This window comes from Talpa occidentalis, unplaced genomic scaffold (assembly GCF_014898055.3).
Source record: "Talpa occidentalis isolate TD23 unplaced genomic scaffold, MPIMG_talOcc4v2.1 talOcc4.13, whole genome shotgun sequence".
Classification (NCBI taxonomy): Eukaryota; Metazoa; Chordata; class Mammalia; order Eulipotyphla; family Talpidae; genus Talpa; species Talpa occidentalis.
In genome coordinates this window covers 50,552,417-50,570,865 of record NW_023601322.1, presented here as the reverse complement: position 1 = coordinate 50,570,865, position 18,449 = coordinate 50,552,417, and the positions used below count along the sequence as shown (strand labels likewise).

Genomic DNA, 18,449 nt, shown 5'->3' with positions numbered 1-18,449 from the left:
TTAAACTAAACTAAATTTTTGTCTATGTATTCCTTCTGCTCACTCCTGGGCTCGCCAGCCCTCAGTTTTTGTCACCTACCACCCTTCCTTGAGGGCACTCCTGTCTCCCTCCCGTGTCAGCCCTTCCTTACTTTAAAGCCTTTAGAACTCAGCTCAGGCACCTACAGTAGGAGTGTGACAACCTATGTGATCTTTTTATGCTCACTGTACTTGATGTGTGCCTTTAGACTACTTACTGGAGCTTTCTGATCCTTTTTCATCAGCATCCACCTTAGGCACTGCTGTGAGGATACATGCCAGGATAAGTCAGTGAGGAGGCCTGTGGAGATTGTGGGGCAAGACAGTGGAGTCCCCACACCTGAAATTAGCTCCAGAATATTTTGTCTGCCTGGTGCTCACCACTTTCTGTCTGGAAGTGTTATGTGCAGAACCTCGCTTAGCCTCCAGCCTGAGGCATAGACAACTCAGGCAAAGTTCACTTCTAACTTATGCCACTTTTACTCCCCATCATTATCAACAGCTTCCGGCCTGTAGTACATATAATAATATTAATAGCTAGCAGTGATTGGTGCTTAATGTATACCAGGCTCTGTTCCAAATGTTTTGTATATATGAAGCCATTTTACCTTAATGACAACCCAATTTATAACTATTATCATCCACATTATAGATGAGGAAACTGAGCTAGGATCTAAAACCAACTAATCTAGTTAAAATCCAAATGCTTAAGCATCTTAATGCCTCTCAGCAGTATCAGTAGCTCAATACATACTGAATAAACCAATTAGTGAATTTACTTTAAAATTATCTGCTATGTTGGGCATCCCTGGTGGCACAAGGGGTTAAGATGTAACCTGTGAAGCTATCCGCAGCTACTGCAGCATGAGTTCCATCCCCAGCCGGGAGCTACTCACATGGTGCAGCAGACCTCTCTTGACTCACCCGCTGCTCCCCTCAGCAGTGTATTTCACTCAGTCTGCCTGTTCTGTTCCCCACTCTGTTTCTGGTGAATCCTCTCACCCCCCACACCTCTGACCTATACCCCAGTTCTTGTATGAATAAATAAAAAAATATAAAAATATATAAAAAAATCATTTGCTATGTAGACTTGAAGTTTCTTTGTATGAATAAAATACCAAACTGAATCCTAATATGATTTAGGATTTTAATTTTTACCTACTTTCTGAGAAATGAAGAGAAAAATCAGTTCCACTTTCTATAGAAAAAGAAATACGCACTCAACTCTATAATGTACTAATGAAAAAAAAAATTAACTCTAAAGATTTTGCACACCTCTCCCTCACCCTCTGTCCATCCTCCTCATCACCATCCCTCCACCTCACCCTATCCCACCTCATGATCCCATCATGCCTCCTCAACCCCATTCCTCTTTTTTAAAGCTGTATATATTTTTGATTTGATTATTACAAAGTTTTTAGATCTGTTTCTCAATTAAAACTGCCAGAAAGTGGATCAGAGAGAGGGAAGGAGGAGCACAGGGACTGAGGTGATGGTGCATGGGTGCATTGGGGAAGGAAATTCTACGGGGACTACACCGGGGGGGGGGAGAAATATTGTTTAAAAATGAACAATGATGTAAAAATTAATAATTCAAAAATAATAATTAAAAAATAAAATTTTATAGAAAGACAGCTACCAAAAAAAAAAAAAAAAAAAAAAAGGACTGCCGGAAAGTGATCCCCTCAGGGATCAAATACTGTCAAATACTATGGCAGGGGTCAGGCAAACCCCCGCCCTCCCATGTACCCTGCTCTGTAACTCCCAATAACTCAGCAGCTCGGCAAAGCACCAGAACATGAACAAGAGACACTTCAGTGTCCTCTGAACCATGGGTGCAGCATGACAGGAGCCCTCAGGATCCTCATTAGACTGTGTTGACCAGTGTTTTTGTGATTTTCTTACAAGCTCAGCCACACAATATATGAGCCTGAAGCCAGTCAAGAAGTAAGTTAAGTGTTGAGTGGAGAATGGGTCTCCCGAGCAGAATGCACAATTACAGGCAAGAAAGGGGAACTGATGAAGAGCTGACACACACACGTCAGCAGCCCAATTCCACTGGCTTCAAATCACACACGCGCACACACACATACCCTGAGTCCCTGTGGGCATTCTAATAGCGCTGTTTGACTGAATCATGGATTTTACCTGTGATGGGTCCAGGAAACTAAGCAATACTGAAATTTTACTCACTCTCTTCTGAGTATGAAGTCAAGAAAGGTGTGTTAGATTTAAAAAAAAAAAAGTGAAAGCATTTTAAATGATTGAATATTTTACCCCCCAAAACAGTGAAATTCAAATGTCCACTTACCTGACACTGTACCTTTAAGATCTAACTCATTCCCAAGTAGCGTTGGATAGCCCAGTTGCATAGTATATGTTTCATCAAGAAATTACTTAACAACTTGTACAAAATAACAGCTCATTAGTCCAATAACACACCCAGAATTGCAAGTAAAAATGAGATGTGGCCTCTGGATACAACTTCTGACAGATGTCAGTGACCCACACTAGGGAAAGTCCCACAGCTATAATTTGTTACAGACTATATGATGGAGACATCCACGAGCTGTCTCACCCTCCATCAGGAAGGTCAGAGGGGAGAAGTGACATCAAAAAAGATTTGACTCTGACTCAGCTGAGAGATATGCAGAGACTGAGTTTCAAGAAATCTAAATCCCCACCAAGACTGTAGCTGCTTTGTCAGACTCACTTCTCATCTGCAAGGAGAGATTTTTACCACCAGTAAAATGTTTGTGTAACATCTACATTTGTTTTAATCTATTAACTTCCAGCTCTTTGAAAGGAATTCATTCTTAATGGTTCTCAGGCATCTTTAGCTTAGAACTTCCTTTTTTCATACAATTATTCTTGCCTCTTATAGGAAGACAGAGAGGACTTTTGAGTACTCAACCGTAGGCAGAAAATGTTGCTTTCTGTGGAAAATTTGGCCCAAATGAAGTGATAGACATGCACATTCTAGACATAGACATTGACATTCTATCCAGATGAGGTGATAGACATAGACATTCACACTTTGCCTGTTCATCCAGTACTGGTTAGGTAAAGATTTCCTACAATCAGTGTTATCTACGAGATGAACTCAGGGCTCACAGTATGTCTTGCAAAGCGCTTTCACATAAAATCAAATATAGAGTATGACTTTTTTCCCATATTAAGGTAGAATTTTTGTTTGTTTGTGTTGTCCTGTGTTGGTTTGGTCCTGTATTCCAGATCTTACTTGGACATGTCCAAAGTGGTCATCTTCAGCTACCTCTTCTGGTTTGTCCTCACCATCATCTTCATCACCGGGACAACCAGGATCAGCATTTTTTGCATGGGTTACTTGGTGGCCTGCTTCTATTTCCTGCTCTTTGGGGGTGATTTGCTATTGAAACCCATTAGGAGCATCCTGCGCTACTGGGACTGGTTGATTGCATACAACGTGTTTGTGATCACAATGAAAAACATACTGTCAGTAAGTAGCTCCCACTGTATAACACATTTGTGGTTTGGTTACAAGAGTAAAAATCCATTCAGTGGTTATTGAAAATGCATTGCCTGTCATACCACTCTCTTAAAAGCCCCAAGTAAGAGCTGCAAATTCAGAATTCCAATAACCATTTACATTCTTTGTTTTGTCATACTGGGCAGAATCCTGTTTGCCATTTCCTCATTCTCAAGGTCACATGACAAGAGAGTATATATCTATAGGAATAAATTATAAAATGTGTTATTGTTTAAAATTCCAGCCCTTCTCAGGAAAATTTTTCATCACTCATACAATGAACTATAAAATGACCCATTCATGAGCCAAATTAGTCATTGAAGTTCTTTAGCAGTCTAAAAGTTGACTAAAAAAAATTCTCTTGTCTAGAAAGAATTGTAGAAGTGTTAAATAAAGTGAGCATAGTTCCCTATGACACCATGTAGGATGAGGAATGAAGTGGAGAAAATATTGTTACAAGAATGTGTTCTGAACAATGAGCTATAGGTATACAGAGGAAAAGGCAGCTTAACTGTTGCTTCTGAACATAGGTTTTCTCTGATCAGGAGACAATTTAGACCAGAGGTTTGAGGGGAAAAACACCTACTTCCTCTTTGGCATTTGTGCTATTAAATTTCCATGTCTCTTGGCACACTTTTCCCCTGACTTGTTAGATAATTCAAACTTCCTACTATTAATTCAAGTCTCATAAAGTCTTTTAGGCCACAAGGACACCATTTAATTTTTATATTGTCTCAGGAAATTAAATGACCTTCATGAACGGAAAGAGTTAAATGCTTCTCTAACTTACCCTAAGTTAGACCTTTGTCTGCTCACAGGCTATAACTGTAATGTGTTAGGGGAACAGTGATAAATTGGTTTCCTACTTCCCCCTCCCAGTTACTTAAAGATGAGCTCAGCAGGCAATTCAATTCTGAAAGCATTTGAGGTTTTTGTTTTTATTTTTTTGGCACATGCATTTCTGTATTTAAAGGCTTAGAAAATCAGTCTTATGTAGCTATGAATGCGTTAATATTTTTTTTTCTATCCACCATTGAAATGTTAATTTTCTGGTTGCCAATATGTGTGACTTTTATTCATCAATTTTACCCCATCCATACTTATTTACATTTGACATAGCACTGAGAGTTGTTGGAAGACTGAGATAAGACAATGGAATAAATTTCACTCTAAGTAAAAGTCTACTCATTCCAAACTCATTTCCTTCTAAAGTCAATCAGATGGTCAGGATTCATTGCTAGATATTGATCCCTATAACTGGTCCTCAAAAGGTATGGCTACAAAGTCTATTCACTGATTCATTCATTCACTCATTTATTCATTCATTAATTCCATAAATCTATATTGAGGATCTATTCTTTGTTGGATACTGTTTTATGTTTTGAAGATGAAGATATAGATAAATTGTAAATATAGATAGATAAATATAGATGGATAAACAGATGAAGATATAGATAAATAGTACTCAGGTTTTACCCTCAGAGAACTCACATTATTAAAAGGAGGGCAGATCTACTTATAATAATACAATATGTTAATGCTGGTGACCAGTATATTTTAGGAAAACAAACAAAACATAATCTTACTTAGATAAGTTGAAAACATGCTTCCTGAACCCATCAGACTTGAAAGATAGATTCAAGAATGTCTAGGAAGACCAAGCAGGGACACTCCCATAACCCAGACAATCTGCACAAAAGCATGGTCTTGGAGGACTGAGATGCTAATTTTGAAAGCATGCTCTTAGGGGCCAGGGCATTCACGCTGGGTAACTGCTATTTGTGGGGGGAAAAAAAACCTAATTATATTTTCCTACTTCACATGTTCCCAGGAAATATATACAATTCCACCATCCCCTTTGTAGCTTGCACCAAGTAATGTTTGTTTAAACTCCCCAGCCCCCTGCCTCCACCAATATGTTATGTGACAACTGCATGTCACTCAACAAAGGTGATTCCTTTACAAGACAGTTGGCAAAAAATGCCTCAAAACACATACTCTGTTTTATTCTAAGAACAGTATCTGGCAAACAATTGTTTTATGTTTGTGATGATTCCCTGGCAAACAGAATAGGTTCACTTTGTCTGACATGTGAGAAAAGAATCTACCACAATTAAAGTCCCTCAGTTCAGCTTGTTCCTGCCATAATCCATGATTTTCTCTGTGAATAAAGAAGTGCTTTTAAGCATAGCACAAATCACACTAAATACTCTTCCTTTACTCAGTGAGCTTAATTTCCCCCAGGAAATGGTGGTTCTCTAGAAGCAACTACAGCTGGTCACTCCATGGTGACTGAAATTTTAGGTACTATTGAACCTCACAGTCATTGGCACTGAGAAGTCATAAATTCTTAGATGTTGGGATCACAGGATGTCAACCATTTTTTGCATACAGAATCTCAGATGATGTCTTTCCCATCTTGTTTTCAGATAGGAGCATGTGGATATATTGAACAATTGGTTCAAAATAGCTGCTGGTTTATCCAAGCTTTCAGCCTGGCCTGCACAGTCAAAGGTTATAAATTGCGTAAGTATGGAAAGCAAATTTGAGAGTGGAAAGACAGAAAAGGAAGGACAATTGTATTATAATTTAAAAATTGGTCCAAAGGAACCAAAGAAAAGGAATAAGGAAAAGTTAGTTCTAGCCGTTGAAGAAAACTAGAGGCTCATGCTACCTTTTGAATCTATTGCACACAAACCCAGAGTGCCCCGACCCTAGGCACTTTAGACCTCCTCTTGAAAGCTTCCAAACTTTGGCAGGGCTGAGTGACCTACCATAACTTCTTGAGCTTTTTTGAGCTATAATTGGGAAGGGTTAGAGATGATCACTCAAACCTGTGATGGTTAGTTAGAATCTGGGATTGCCAAAGTGATTGTGACTTTCAGGTCCTTTTAGCTGGAAGCTCAGAGGAGGTCAAATTCAGGAAAACAATTGAAGTTAGACTCTTACCTGACAGGCAGGTATCCCATTTATACCCCTCTGCCTCTGTCGCCAGGCCCAGTGCACCACCACACTTACACCTCCAGTGCCCAGAACAGGGGCAGCTTGAACATGACATGCCCCCCACTGTGGCTTCCCACCCAGGCTACACAAAGATAAGGAGGCAACCCCTGGGAATTTGTTTTGACTTAGAATAAGATCTACTCTTCATTCCACTTTTTTCTAATGGACCAGGCTCTGTTAACTGCCCTGCTGGTTACACCTGGGTAAAGCCCATTCCCAGAATGAGAATGATTGTATGTTTGCATCAGAACATTTTCTCAGCACTAGGGCATGTAAACACATTTCTCCATGGCCAATTGGCCTGTTTTGGGGGAGGGGGAGGGGGAGTGGTCCCTTTCTCCCTAAGAGAGAAGCGTACTCAGGAGCCCTCCCTGACAAAAGTCTTCCTGTACCATACACAGTCAGGAGTTTACTCTGAGTTCAGCTTCATGAATCAATGTTGATATTGAATTTGAAGTGTGTGGCCTTACTGGTAAATAAATCCACTCCTAAGTGAGTCTGTGTATCAGAATGTTGCTCTCATTTCCCAAGTCTGATCATATCACAGATTTTATAAAATAACATTGAAAACAAATGTTATTTTCCATCTATTTTTTCTACTTTCTTGCCTCAGCTAATACTGATGGTTCATGTAAACTACCCAGTGGCGAGGCAGGAATTATTTGGGACAGCATATGTTTTGCCTTCCTCCTGCTACAGAGAAGAGTTTTCATGAGTTACTATTTCCTACATGTCGTGGCAGATATAAAAGCCTCACAGATCCTGGCATCAAGGTAGGTCAGGCACGGAATCCAGTGGTTTCACTTAAGAAATTTACTGATGGACCTCCCCGGTGGCGCAGTGGTTGAGCGCTGGGTTGCGAAGCTGCCCACGGCCTCTGCGGTGCCGGTTCGATCCCCAGTTGTTCCCCGGCCACCGAAAGAGGGTCCCACATGGCGCAAAGACCTCTCCTGCCGCCCGCTGCTCCCCTCAACAGTGTACTTTGGTCCTTCTGCCTGCTCTGCTCCCCGCTCTGCCTCTGGTGACTTCTCTCACCCTCCCGCGCTTCTGACTGTACCCAGTGCTTGTATAAATAAATAAATAAATAGATAGATAGATAGATAGATAGATAGATAAATAAATAAATAAATCTTTTTTTTTTAGATAATAAATTTTATTTTTAAATTCCCCCATACAATTGCAAACCCCCTATTCTGACCCCAATCCCTCCCCTCCCAGCCCTTTAATTTGATGTAGTCCCAGCTGTTTATCTTTGCCTTCACTATCACTGCTTTGGGTGATGTGTCTGTAAAGATGTCTTTGATGTGCAAATCACGTAGTGTTTCGCCTATATTTCCTTCTATGTATTTTATGGTTTCAGGTCTTATGTCTAGTTCTTTAATCCATTTTGAGTTGATTTTTGTGTATGGTTTGAGGTAGTAGTCAAGCTTCATTCTTTTGCATGTAGCGGCCCAGTTTTCCCAGCACCATTTATTGAACAAACTTTCTTTGCTCCAATGCATAGTCTTTGCTCCTTTGTCAAAGATTAGTTGACCATAACTCTGTGGGTTTATTTCTGGATTTTCTATTCGATTCCATTGGTCTGTATGTCTGTTCTTGTTCCAATACCATGCAGTTTTGATGATTATGGCTTTGTAGTATAGTTTGAAGTCTGGGAGTGTGATGCCTCCATTTCCTTCTTTTTTTTTCAGGAGAGCTTTGGCTATTCGGGGTTTTTTGTGATTCCATATGAATTTCATCAATAATTGTTCTATTTCTTTGAAGAATGACATTGTAATTTTGATTGAAATAGCATTGAATCTGTATAGTGCTTTCGGTAGGATGGCCATTTTAATAATGTTTATTCTTCCAATCCATGAGCAGGGGATGTCTTTCCATTTCTTTTTTTTTTTTTTATAATAAATTTTATTTTTATATTCCCCATACAATTTCAACCCCCCATTTTGACCCCAATCCCTCCCTCCCTCCACCCACCCCCCCAAAAGTGTCTCTGGTTCATAGATTTTTGTTGATTTTGATTTTCACTTTCTTATATTCATTTTCCTGGTCCCTTATTTAAGTTTTCTAGATTCCTGCTATGAGTGAGACCATCTGGTATTTTTTCTTTTTCTTTCTGGCTTATTTCGCTGAGCATGATCCCTTCCAGCGCCATCCATGATGCTGCAAATTGCATGTGTTTATCTTTTTTGAATGCTGAGTAATATTCCATGGTATATATGTACCACATCTTCTTGATCCAGTCATCTATTTTTGGGCACTTGGGCTGTTTCCAAAGCTTAGCTATTGTAAATAGTGCTGCTATAAATATAGGGGTGCAGGTGTTCTTTGGAATTGATGTTCTGTGTCCTTTGGGTAAATACCTAGGAGTGGAATTGCTGGATCCTATGGAAGCTCTATGTTTAGTAGGTCCAGAAATCTCCACACAGCTCTCCATAGTGGTTGGACCAGTTTGCACTCCCACCAACAGTGCAGAAGAGTTCCTTTTTCTTCACACCCTCGCCAACATTTGTTGTTGCTAGTTTTTTTTAATATGTGCCATTCTCACTGGTGTAAGATGGTATCTCATGGTAGTTTTGATTTGCATTTCCCTGATTACAAGTGATGTTGAACATTTTTTCATATGCCTGTTGGCCATTTGCATTTCCTCTTCAGAGAAGTTTCTTTTTAGCTCTTCTGCCCATTTTCTGACTGGATTATTTTCTTTGTTTTTGTTGAGTCTCATCAGCTCTTTGCAGATTTTTGTGATCAATCCTTTATCATTAGTGTTGTGTGCAAAAATGTTCTCCCAGTTGGTGGGGTTTCTCTTTGTTTTTGTTATTGTCTCTTTTGCTGTGCAGAAGCTCTTTAATTTGATGTAGTCCCAGCTGTTTATCTTTGCCTTCACTATCACTGCTTTGGGTGATGTGTCTGTAAAGATGTCTTTGATGTGCAAACCACGTAGTGTTTCGCCTATATTTCCTTATATGTATTTTATGGTTTCAGGTTTTATGTCTAGTTCTTTAATCCATTTTGAGTTGATTTTTGTGTATGGTTTGAGGTAGTAGTCAAGCTTCATTCTTTTGCATGTAGCGGCCCAGTTTTCCCAGCACCATTTATTGAACAAACTTTCTTTGCTCCAATGCATATTCTTTGCTCCTTTGTCAAATATTAGTTGACCATAAATCTGTGGGTTTATTTCTGGATTTTCTATTCGATTCCATTGGTCTGTATGTCTGTTCTTGTTCCAATACCATGCAGTTTTGATGATTATGGCTTTGTAGTATAGACTGAAATCTGCGATTGTGATGCCTCCATTCCCTTCTTTTTTTTTCAGGAGAGCTTTGGCTATTTGGAGTTTTAGGTGATTCCACATGAATTTCATCAATAATTGTTCTATTTCTTCGAAGAATAACATTGAAATTTTGATTGAAATATCATTGAATCTGTATATTGCTTTTGGTAGGATGGCCATTTTAATAATGTTTATTCTTCCAATCCATGAGCAGGGGATGTCTTTCCATTTCTTTGTATCTTCTTCTATTTCTTTTAACAGTGTTTTATAGTTTTCTTTGTAAAGGTCCTTTACCTCTTTTGTTAGATTTATTCCCAAGTATTTGATTTTTTTTTGTTTCGATAATAAAGGGGATAGTTTTTTTCATTTCTTCTTCTTCAGATTTATTGTTAGTGTATAGGAAGGCTTCTGACTTTTGCATGTTGATTTTGTATCCTGCCACTTTGCTGAACTGATTGATGAGTTCAATTAGTTTTTCTATGGAGTTTTTGGGGTTCTCTATGTATATTATCATATCATCTGCAAATAGTGATAGTTTGACTTCTTCTTTTCCTATTTGGATTCCTTGTGTGTCTTTCTCTTGTCTTGTTGCTCTGGCTAGGACTTCCAGTATTATATTGAAAAGCAGTGGTGAGAGTGGTCCTCCTTGTTTTGTTCCAGATCTTAATGGAAATGCTTTCAGCTTTTCACCATTGAGAATGATACTGGCTGTTGGCTTGTCATAGATGGCCTCTATGATGTTGAGGTATGTTCCTTGTATACCAAGAATTTCAAGGGCTTTTATCATGAATGGGTGTTGCACTTTGTCGAAAGCTTTCTCGGCATCTATTGATATTATCATATGGTTTTTATATTTCTTTTTGTTGATGTGTTGGATAACGTTGATTGATTTTCGGAGGTTGAACCATCCTTGTGTCCCTGGAATGAATCCTACTTGGTCGTGGTGAATTACCTTATGGATACACTGTTGGATTCTGATAGCTAAAACTTTATTGAGGATTTTTGCATCAGTGTTTATTAGGGAGATTGGCCTATAGTTTTCTTTATTTGTGTTGTCCTTGTTCGGTTTTGGTATTAGTGTAATGTTGGCTTCATAGAACGTGTTAGGTATTATACCTTCCTTCTCAATGTTTTGGAAGAGTTTGTGAAGGATAGGCACCAATTCCTCTCTGAATGTTTGGTAGAATTCATTTGTAAATCCATCAGGTCCTGGGCTTTTGTTTTTGGGGAGGTTTTTGATTACCATTTCAATTTCGCTGCTTGTAATTGGTCTGTTTAAGTGTTCTATTTCTTCTTTATCTAGCTTTGGGTGATTGTAGAGTTGTAGGAATTTGTCCATCTCCTCTAGATGTTGAACTTGTTTCCATATAACTGTTCATAATAGTTATTAATTATTCTTTTGATTTCTGCTGTGTCCGTTGTGATTTCTCCTCTTTCATTTATGATCCTATTTATTTGTGCTTTCTCCCTTTTTGCCCTTGTGAGCCTGGCTAGGGGTTTATCTATTTTATTTATTTTTTCGAAGAACCAGCTCTTGGTTTCAGTGATCTTTTGGATTGTTTTTTTAGTTTCGATTTCATTTCTTTCTACTTTGGTTTTTATTATTTCTTTTCTTCTACTGGTTTTGGGTTTTTTTTGTTGTTCTTTTTCTAGATCTTTGAGCTTCAAGATTAGGTTGTTTCTTTCAGTTCTTTCTTGTTTCTTGATGTGAGCTTCTATTGCTATATATTTTCCTCTTATTACTGCTTTTGCTGCATCCCATACATTTAGGAAATTGGTGTCCTCCTTGTCATTCAATTCAAAGGATATTTAATTTCTTTTTTATCTCCTCGTTAGTCCAGTGGACTTCCAGTAGTGTGGGTTTCAATCTCCACGAGGTAGGAGAGTAACTTGCCTTCTTTTTATGGTTTATTTCTAGTTTGATGCCTTCATGGTCAGAAAATATGGTTGGTATGATTTCAATCTTGGTGTATCTGTTGATGTTTGTCTTGTTCCCCAGTATATGATCGATCCTAGAGAATGATCCGTGTGCGCTTGAGAAAAATGTATACTCAGATTTTTTTGGGTTTAGTGTTCTATATATGTCTGTTAAGCCCAAGCACTCTAGATCCTTATTTAGAGCTTTAGTGTCTTTACTTATTTTTTGTCTTGTTGATCTATCCATTGTTGATAGTGGTGTGCTGAAGCCTCCCACTACGTATGTGTTTTCTCTGATGTCTGTTTTCAGAGATGCCAATAGTTGTCTGATATATTTTGGTGCTCCTTTGTTTGGTGAATATATGTTAATGAGTGTTATTTCTTCTTGAAGTATTGTCCCCTTGGTCATAATGTAATGACCACTGGGGTCTCTTTTTATCTTTTTAAGTTTGAAATCTGTTTTATCTGATATGAGGATAGCTGTTCCTGCCTTCTTTTTTGGTCCATTTGCTTGTAGAATTGTTTTCCATCCTTTAACTTTGAGTCTATTTTTATCTTTTGCAGCTAAATGTGTTTCCTGGAGACAGCAAAAGGTTGGGTTTTGTTTCTTAATCCAGGCTGCAACTCTGTGTCTTTTTATTGAAGAGTTTAGTCCCTTTACATTTAGAGTTAGTATTGATATGTTAGCATCTGTATTTGCCATTGTGTTTGTCTTTCCTTTGATTTTATTTATTTATTCTTTTAATAACTTTCTTTGGCCTTCTTTTGTTGTTATTCGTCCCTCTGAGGTTCTGGCTTTAGGACTCCTTGTAGTATTTTTTGGAGTGGGGGTTTAGTTGTAATAAAATTCCAGAGTTTCTGTTTGTCTGGGAAGGTCCTTATTCTTTCTTCAAAGAGGAAGGAGAGCTTTGCAGGATAGAGTATTCTTGGTTGGCATCTGTTTTCTTGGAGTCTGTTGACATGTCCCTCCACTCTCTCCTTGCCCGTAGTGTTTCTTCAGAGAAGTCTGATGTCAGTCTGATTGGTTTCCCTTTGAATGTTATCTGTTTCTTCCCTCTTGTTAGTTTCATTATTTTTTCCTTGTCTTGGATTCTTGGGAGCTTTACTATTATGTGTCTTGCTGTATTTTTCCTTTCATCGTGGAAGTTTGGTGTTCTTCTTGCTTCTTGTATATCAATTTTCAGCTCCTTCTTCGTGTTTGGGACGTTTCTTCAATTATATCCATGAATATTTTGTCTGTTCCTACATCTCTCTCCTCTCCTTCTGGGATTCCTATAACTCTTATATTTCCTTTCCTCATGGAGTCAGATAGTTCCCGAAGTCTTTCTTTGGTCTTTTTCCTTCATACTTCTCCTTCCTTTTCTGTTTTAGTTCTTTTTATTTCTGTGTCTTCAAGAGTACTTATTCGTTCTTCCATTTCATCTATTCTGCTTTCATTGCTTTTCCCAGAGTTCTTTAGAGTCTCCATTAATTCTTTGATCTCCTGCATTTCTTTTACTTCCCTCTTTAGGGACTCAATTTCATTCTTCTGGTCATTAATTATTTTCCCCTTATCATTGTTTTCCTTTATGACTTCTGTCAGTTTTTTAATCACAGCAATTTTAAATTCTCTATCTGGAAGGCTCAGAAGTTCTTCCAAGTTACTGTCGTTGCAATCTGGTAGATGGTTTTCTTTTTGCGGTGTGCTTTTTTGCTGAGGAGTTGCTGGGTTGCATGTGGTTTTTTACTCCCTACTGCCTGTTTTCTAATTTGCCGTATTCCTTGTGACACTGTGTTGCTGGTACTGGCTGGCATCTTGGGCGACCTTCCCAGCTCACCACTGGCTCCTCTGGGGAACTTCTGCTGGGTTCACAAGTCTCCAGCAAAGAAAGGTCCCTGCTGCAAAGTGGCGATGCGGGAACGTGCTCCCCTGCACACCCGGTCTGCCCCAGTGGTGGGTGCTGCTCCCCTCTGGGCTGGAACTGCAGGATAGAAGGCGCCCGGCATGGGCAAGCCTCCCAGCTTACCTCTGTCTCCTCGGTGAGCCTACTGCTGGGTTCACACAGTCTCCAGCAAAGAAAGCGTCTTTCCATTTCTTTGTGTCTTCTTCTATTTCTTTTAACAGTGTTTTATAGTTTTCTTTGTATAGGTCTTTACCACTTTTGTTAGATTTATTCCCAAATATTTGATTTTTTTTGTTTCGATAATAAAAGGGATGTTTTTTTTTGATTTCTTCTTCTTCAGATTTATTGTTTGTGTATAGGAAGGCTACTGATTTTTGCGTGTTAATTTTGTATCCTGCCACTTTACTGAATTGATTGATGAGTTGAATGAGTTTTTCTGTGGAGTTTTTGGGGTTCTCTATGTATATTATCATATCATCTGCAAATAGTGATAGTTTGACTTCTTCTTTTCCTATTTGGATTCCTTGTATGTCTTTCTCTTGTCTTATTGCTCTGGCTAGGACTTCCAGTATTATATTGAAAAGCAGTGGTGAGAGTGGACATCCTTGTTTTGTTCCAGATCTTAATGGAATTGCTTTCAGCTTTTCACCTTTGAGAATGATACTGGCTGTTGGATTGTCATAGATGGCCTTTATGATGTTGAGGTATGTTCCTTGTATCCCACAAATTTCAAGGGCTTTTATCATGAATGGGTGTTGCACTTTGTTGAAAGCTTTCTCAGCATCTATTGATATTATCATATGGTTTTTATATTTCTTTTTGTTGATGTGTTGGATAACGTTGATTGATTTTCGGATGTTGAACCATCCTGTGTCCCTGGAATGAATCCTACTTGGTCGTGGTGAATTATCTTATGGATACATTGTTGGATTCTGATAGCTAAAATTTTATTGAGGATTTTTAAATCAGTGTTCATTAGGGAGATTGGCCTGTAGTTTTCCTTTTTTGTGTTGTCCTTATTCGGTTTTGGTATTAGTGTAATATTGGCTTCTTAGAATGTGTTTGGTATTGTCCCTTCCTTCTCAATTTTTTGGAAGAGTTTGTGAAGGATAGGCACCAATTCGTCTCCGAATGTTTGGTAGAATTTGTTGATAGTGGTGTGTTGAAGTCTCCCACTACGTATGTGTTTTCTCTGATGTCTGTTTTCAGAGAAGACACAGTTGTCTGATATATTTTGGTGCCCCTTCGTTTGGTGAGTATATGTTAATGAGTGTTATTTCTTCTTGAAGTATTGTCCCCTTGATCATAATGTAGTGACCATTGGGGTCTCTTTTTATCTTTTTGAGTTTGAAGTCTGTTTTATCTGATATAAGTATAGCTGTTCCTGCTTTCTTTTTTGGTCCATTTGCTTGTAGGATTGTTTTCCATCCTTTAACTTTGAGCCTATTTTTATCTTTGCAGCTAAATGTGTTTCCTGGAGACAGCAAAAGGTTGGGTTTTGTTTCTTAATCCAGGCTGCAACTCTGTGTCTTTTTATTGAAGAGTTTAGTCCATTTACATTTAGAGTTAGTATTGATATGTTAGCATCTGTATTTGCCATTGTGTTTGTCTTTCCTTTCCTTTGATTTTATTTATTTATTTTTTTAATAACTTTTTTTTTTTTTTGGTCTTCTTTCGTTGTTATACATCCGTCTGAGGTTCTGGCTTTAGGATTCCTTGTAGTATTTTTTGGAGTGGGGGTTTAGTCGTAATGAAATTCCGGAGTTTCTGTTTGTCTGGGAAGGTCCTTATTCTTTCTTCATAGAGGAAGGAGAGCTTTGCGGGATAGAGTATTCTTGGTTGGCATCTGTTTCTGGAGTCTGTTGACTATGTCCCTCCACTCTCTCCTTGCCCGTAGTGTTTCTTCAGAGAAGTCTGATGTCAGCCTGATTGGTTTTCCTTTGAATGTTATCTTTTTCTTCCCTCTTGTCAGCTTCATTATTTTTTCCTTGTCCTGGATTCTTGGAGCTTTACTATTATGTGTCTTGCTGTATTTTTCCTTTCATCGTGGAAGTTTGGTGTTCTTCTTGCTTCTTGTATATCAATTTTCAGCTCCTTCTTCGCATTTGGGAAGTTCTCTTCAATTATCTCCTGGAATATTTTCTCTGTTCCTACATCTCTCTGCTCTCCTTCTGGAATTCCTATAACTCTTATATTTCCTTTCCTCATGGAGTCAGATAGTTCCTGAAGTCTTTCTTCATTCTTCTTCCTTTGTACTTCTCTTTCCTTTTCTGTTTTGGTTCTTTTTATTTCTGTGTCTTCAAGAGTACTTATCCGTTCTTCCATTTCATCTATTCTGCTTTCATTGCTTTTCCCAGAGTTCTTTAGTTCCTCCATTAATTCTTTGATCTCTTGCATTTCTTTTACTTCCCTCTTTAGGGACTCAATTTCATTCTTCTGACCATTGTTTTCCCTCTTTAGGGACTCAATTTCCTTCTTCTGATCATTGTTTTCCTTTATGACTTCTGTCACTTTTTTAATCATGGCAATTTTAAATTCTCTTTCTGGAAGGCTCAGAAGTTCTTTCAAGTTACTGTCGTTGCAATCTGGGGGGTGGTTTTCTTTTTGTGGTGTGCTTCTTTCCTGAGGAGTTGTTAGGTTGCGTGTGGCTCTTCTACTCCCTACTGTCTGTTTTCTAATTTGTCGTATGCATTGGGACACTGTGTTGCTCGGACTGGCTGGCATCTTAGGTGAACTTCTCTGCTCCCCTCTGGCTCCTCCAGGAGCCATCTCTGGCTTGTGGGGGAGCTTTCTGCTGGTTTCAGGCAGTCTTTACTGAAGAAATGTCCCTGTTCTAAAATGGCGAAGCGGGATGCAGTCCCTGCGCATCCGGTCTCAGGCACACTCTTCTGCACGCCCGGTCTGCCCCAGACGTGGGTGCTTGCTCCCTCTGTGGGCTCAGACTGCTGGTCGAAAGGGGCCTGGCATGGGCTAACTTCCCAGCTGGCCAGTGGGTCCTCGAGAAGCCTTCTGCCCTTTTCAAGAAGTCTTTTATTAAGAAATTTCCCTGTTCTATGGGGTGTTAGTGACTTTTTTTTCTGGTCACTAGGTGGCTCCAGAGATCTCTCCTATTGTCCTTGGGGGGCTGTTTTTCGACCCCCCACCCCGTGGGACAGGGAACAGAGCGAGAATGGTAGGGTAAACCTCAACGGCTTTGGGGTGCTGTGTCTGCCTTGTGCCCCACCGTCGTGGAGAACCCATGCCCCGAATTTCATGCCCCGGGTCTCAGTTCCAAAGCCCTCAGGTCCAGGATGCGGGCTGTAGCCCAGTTCAGTGGCACGGGAATGGTGCCTTTTGCACCCTGCTCCCATGCCTGGGCGCCTGGTTCCTGCTCACTCAGTGAAGGACTTTCACCTCAGTGAGGCCTCCACGAGTCTCCCCGCAAGCCTAGGTCGCAGGTGCGGGGACCTGGGCCGCCGCGATCCTGATCTGCGTTTGCTTTACAAGCAGTGCCAAGCACATCGCTTTTCCGCGCAAGCTTACCAGCTGGCCTGGGGCTGTGTGCGGGTCTCCTCCGATGGTCTTTGTTGTTCTCTAATGGCGCTGGAGCCATTCACTCACTGCCACGGCGAATCCTGCAGGGTTCTCCACAGCTCCCGTTCACGGGGTGTGGTGGCTGAAATAGTTCCTTTCCACTCACAGTCCCGCTTGCTGCGTAGTTTGTTCTTGTTGGTCGTTTTAGTTTGTTTTTTTCCTCCTCTCTGCTGGTGGGAGAGTGCCGACTCTGTGGGTGGGGGAGGGGAGCAGGGTTCTGCGCTTTCCTCCCTTCTAGTCCTTTTTTATGGCGACTTTCTTCTTTGGGTAGTTTGCTGGAGTCGTTCGTTTATCTTCCGTGTCCCACTTCTCACTGGGACCTGCTGCTTTTCCTCCCTATTAACTTTTTAATGGGAGATCTTACTCGCAGCGTCTCCTCGCTGCCATGTTGCTCCGCCCCCACAATAAATAAATCTTTAAAAAAAAAGAAATTTACTGAAAGGTGCCATTGTACTTAGCTGATGGAACCCACAAAAAATAAGAAAATTCCTCCAGGATAACCAATATAAGATTTGTGCACTTTCATGCATGACTTTTAAGATGTAAAATTGAGGAGAACCAAAGAAGTCTATGGCGCTGAGGCACCTTTCACAAGAGTTGAACCATCTGTGTATATATATATATATATATATATATATATATATATATATATACACCACCAGTCTTCCTGGGCCCTTTTACTTCCCCCTGCCAGAATAAACAAAATATTTGTTTCATAGGACATTTATATCAAGGCAATCCTCTGGCTTTTTTACCTCTCTTAGAAGCAAATAGAAAAAGCACCCAGTAAGGGACCTAGATTTAATCCAGAGTCTGGTGACATCATTAATCCTTACTATGTAGATAAACAATGACTCCGTTTTATGTGCTGTATTGGTCCTGGAATTTACCATTATAGTTGTTTTTTTAACACCCAGGACATCATCTTCATAACAGAGTCCAATGTCTCATCCCAATAGTAACCTTGTCTACTTGTACATGATAGCTGCTGTGTTTGCTGGTAAATGCATCTTTTTCCTTCCCTTAAACATCTGATCCTTAGTTGCCTAGGACATAATAGTAAGCCAGTACCTTTTTTTCAAAATTGACACAATTGTTTAGAAAGCTTACCCTCCATGTTACAGAAATAATGATGGCTTTGGTTTAAAGTGAAGCTCATACTGTTTGAAGAAAAGCCATGTCTTAATACTCATGGAATTTACAATGCATTTTCCTAAGAAGAGACATTCATTGATTGTCTCACCTGTTCATTTATTTGTTCACTCTGTTCACTCTG

At 39.5% G+C, this 18,449-nt stretch overlaps 1 protein-coding gene across 7 annotated transcripts in view; it reads left to right on the top strand.

The window, feature by feature from the left end:
• Positions 1-18,449, top strand: part of PIEZO2 (piezo type mechanosensitive ion channel component 2) — a 500,507-nt gene that overhangs the window by 411,051 nt on the left and 71,007 nt on the right. For all 7 annotated transcript variants that reach the window (XM_054694215.1, XM_054694221.1, XM_054694214.1 and 4 more), the window contains 3 exons: positions 3,253-3,496; positions 5,956-6,052; positions 7,143-7,302. In XM_054694215.1, coding sequence (XP_054550190.1) covers positions 3,253-3,496; positions 5,956-6,052; positions 7,143-7,302 — 501 coding nt within the window. The remainder of the gene's footprint in view (positions 1-3,252; positions 3,497-5,955; positions 6,053-7,142; positions 7,303-18,449) is intronic.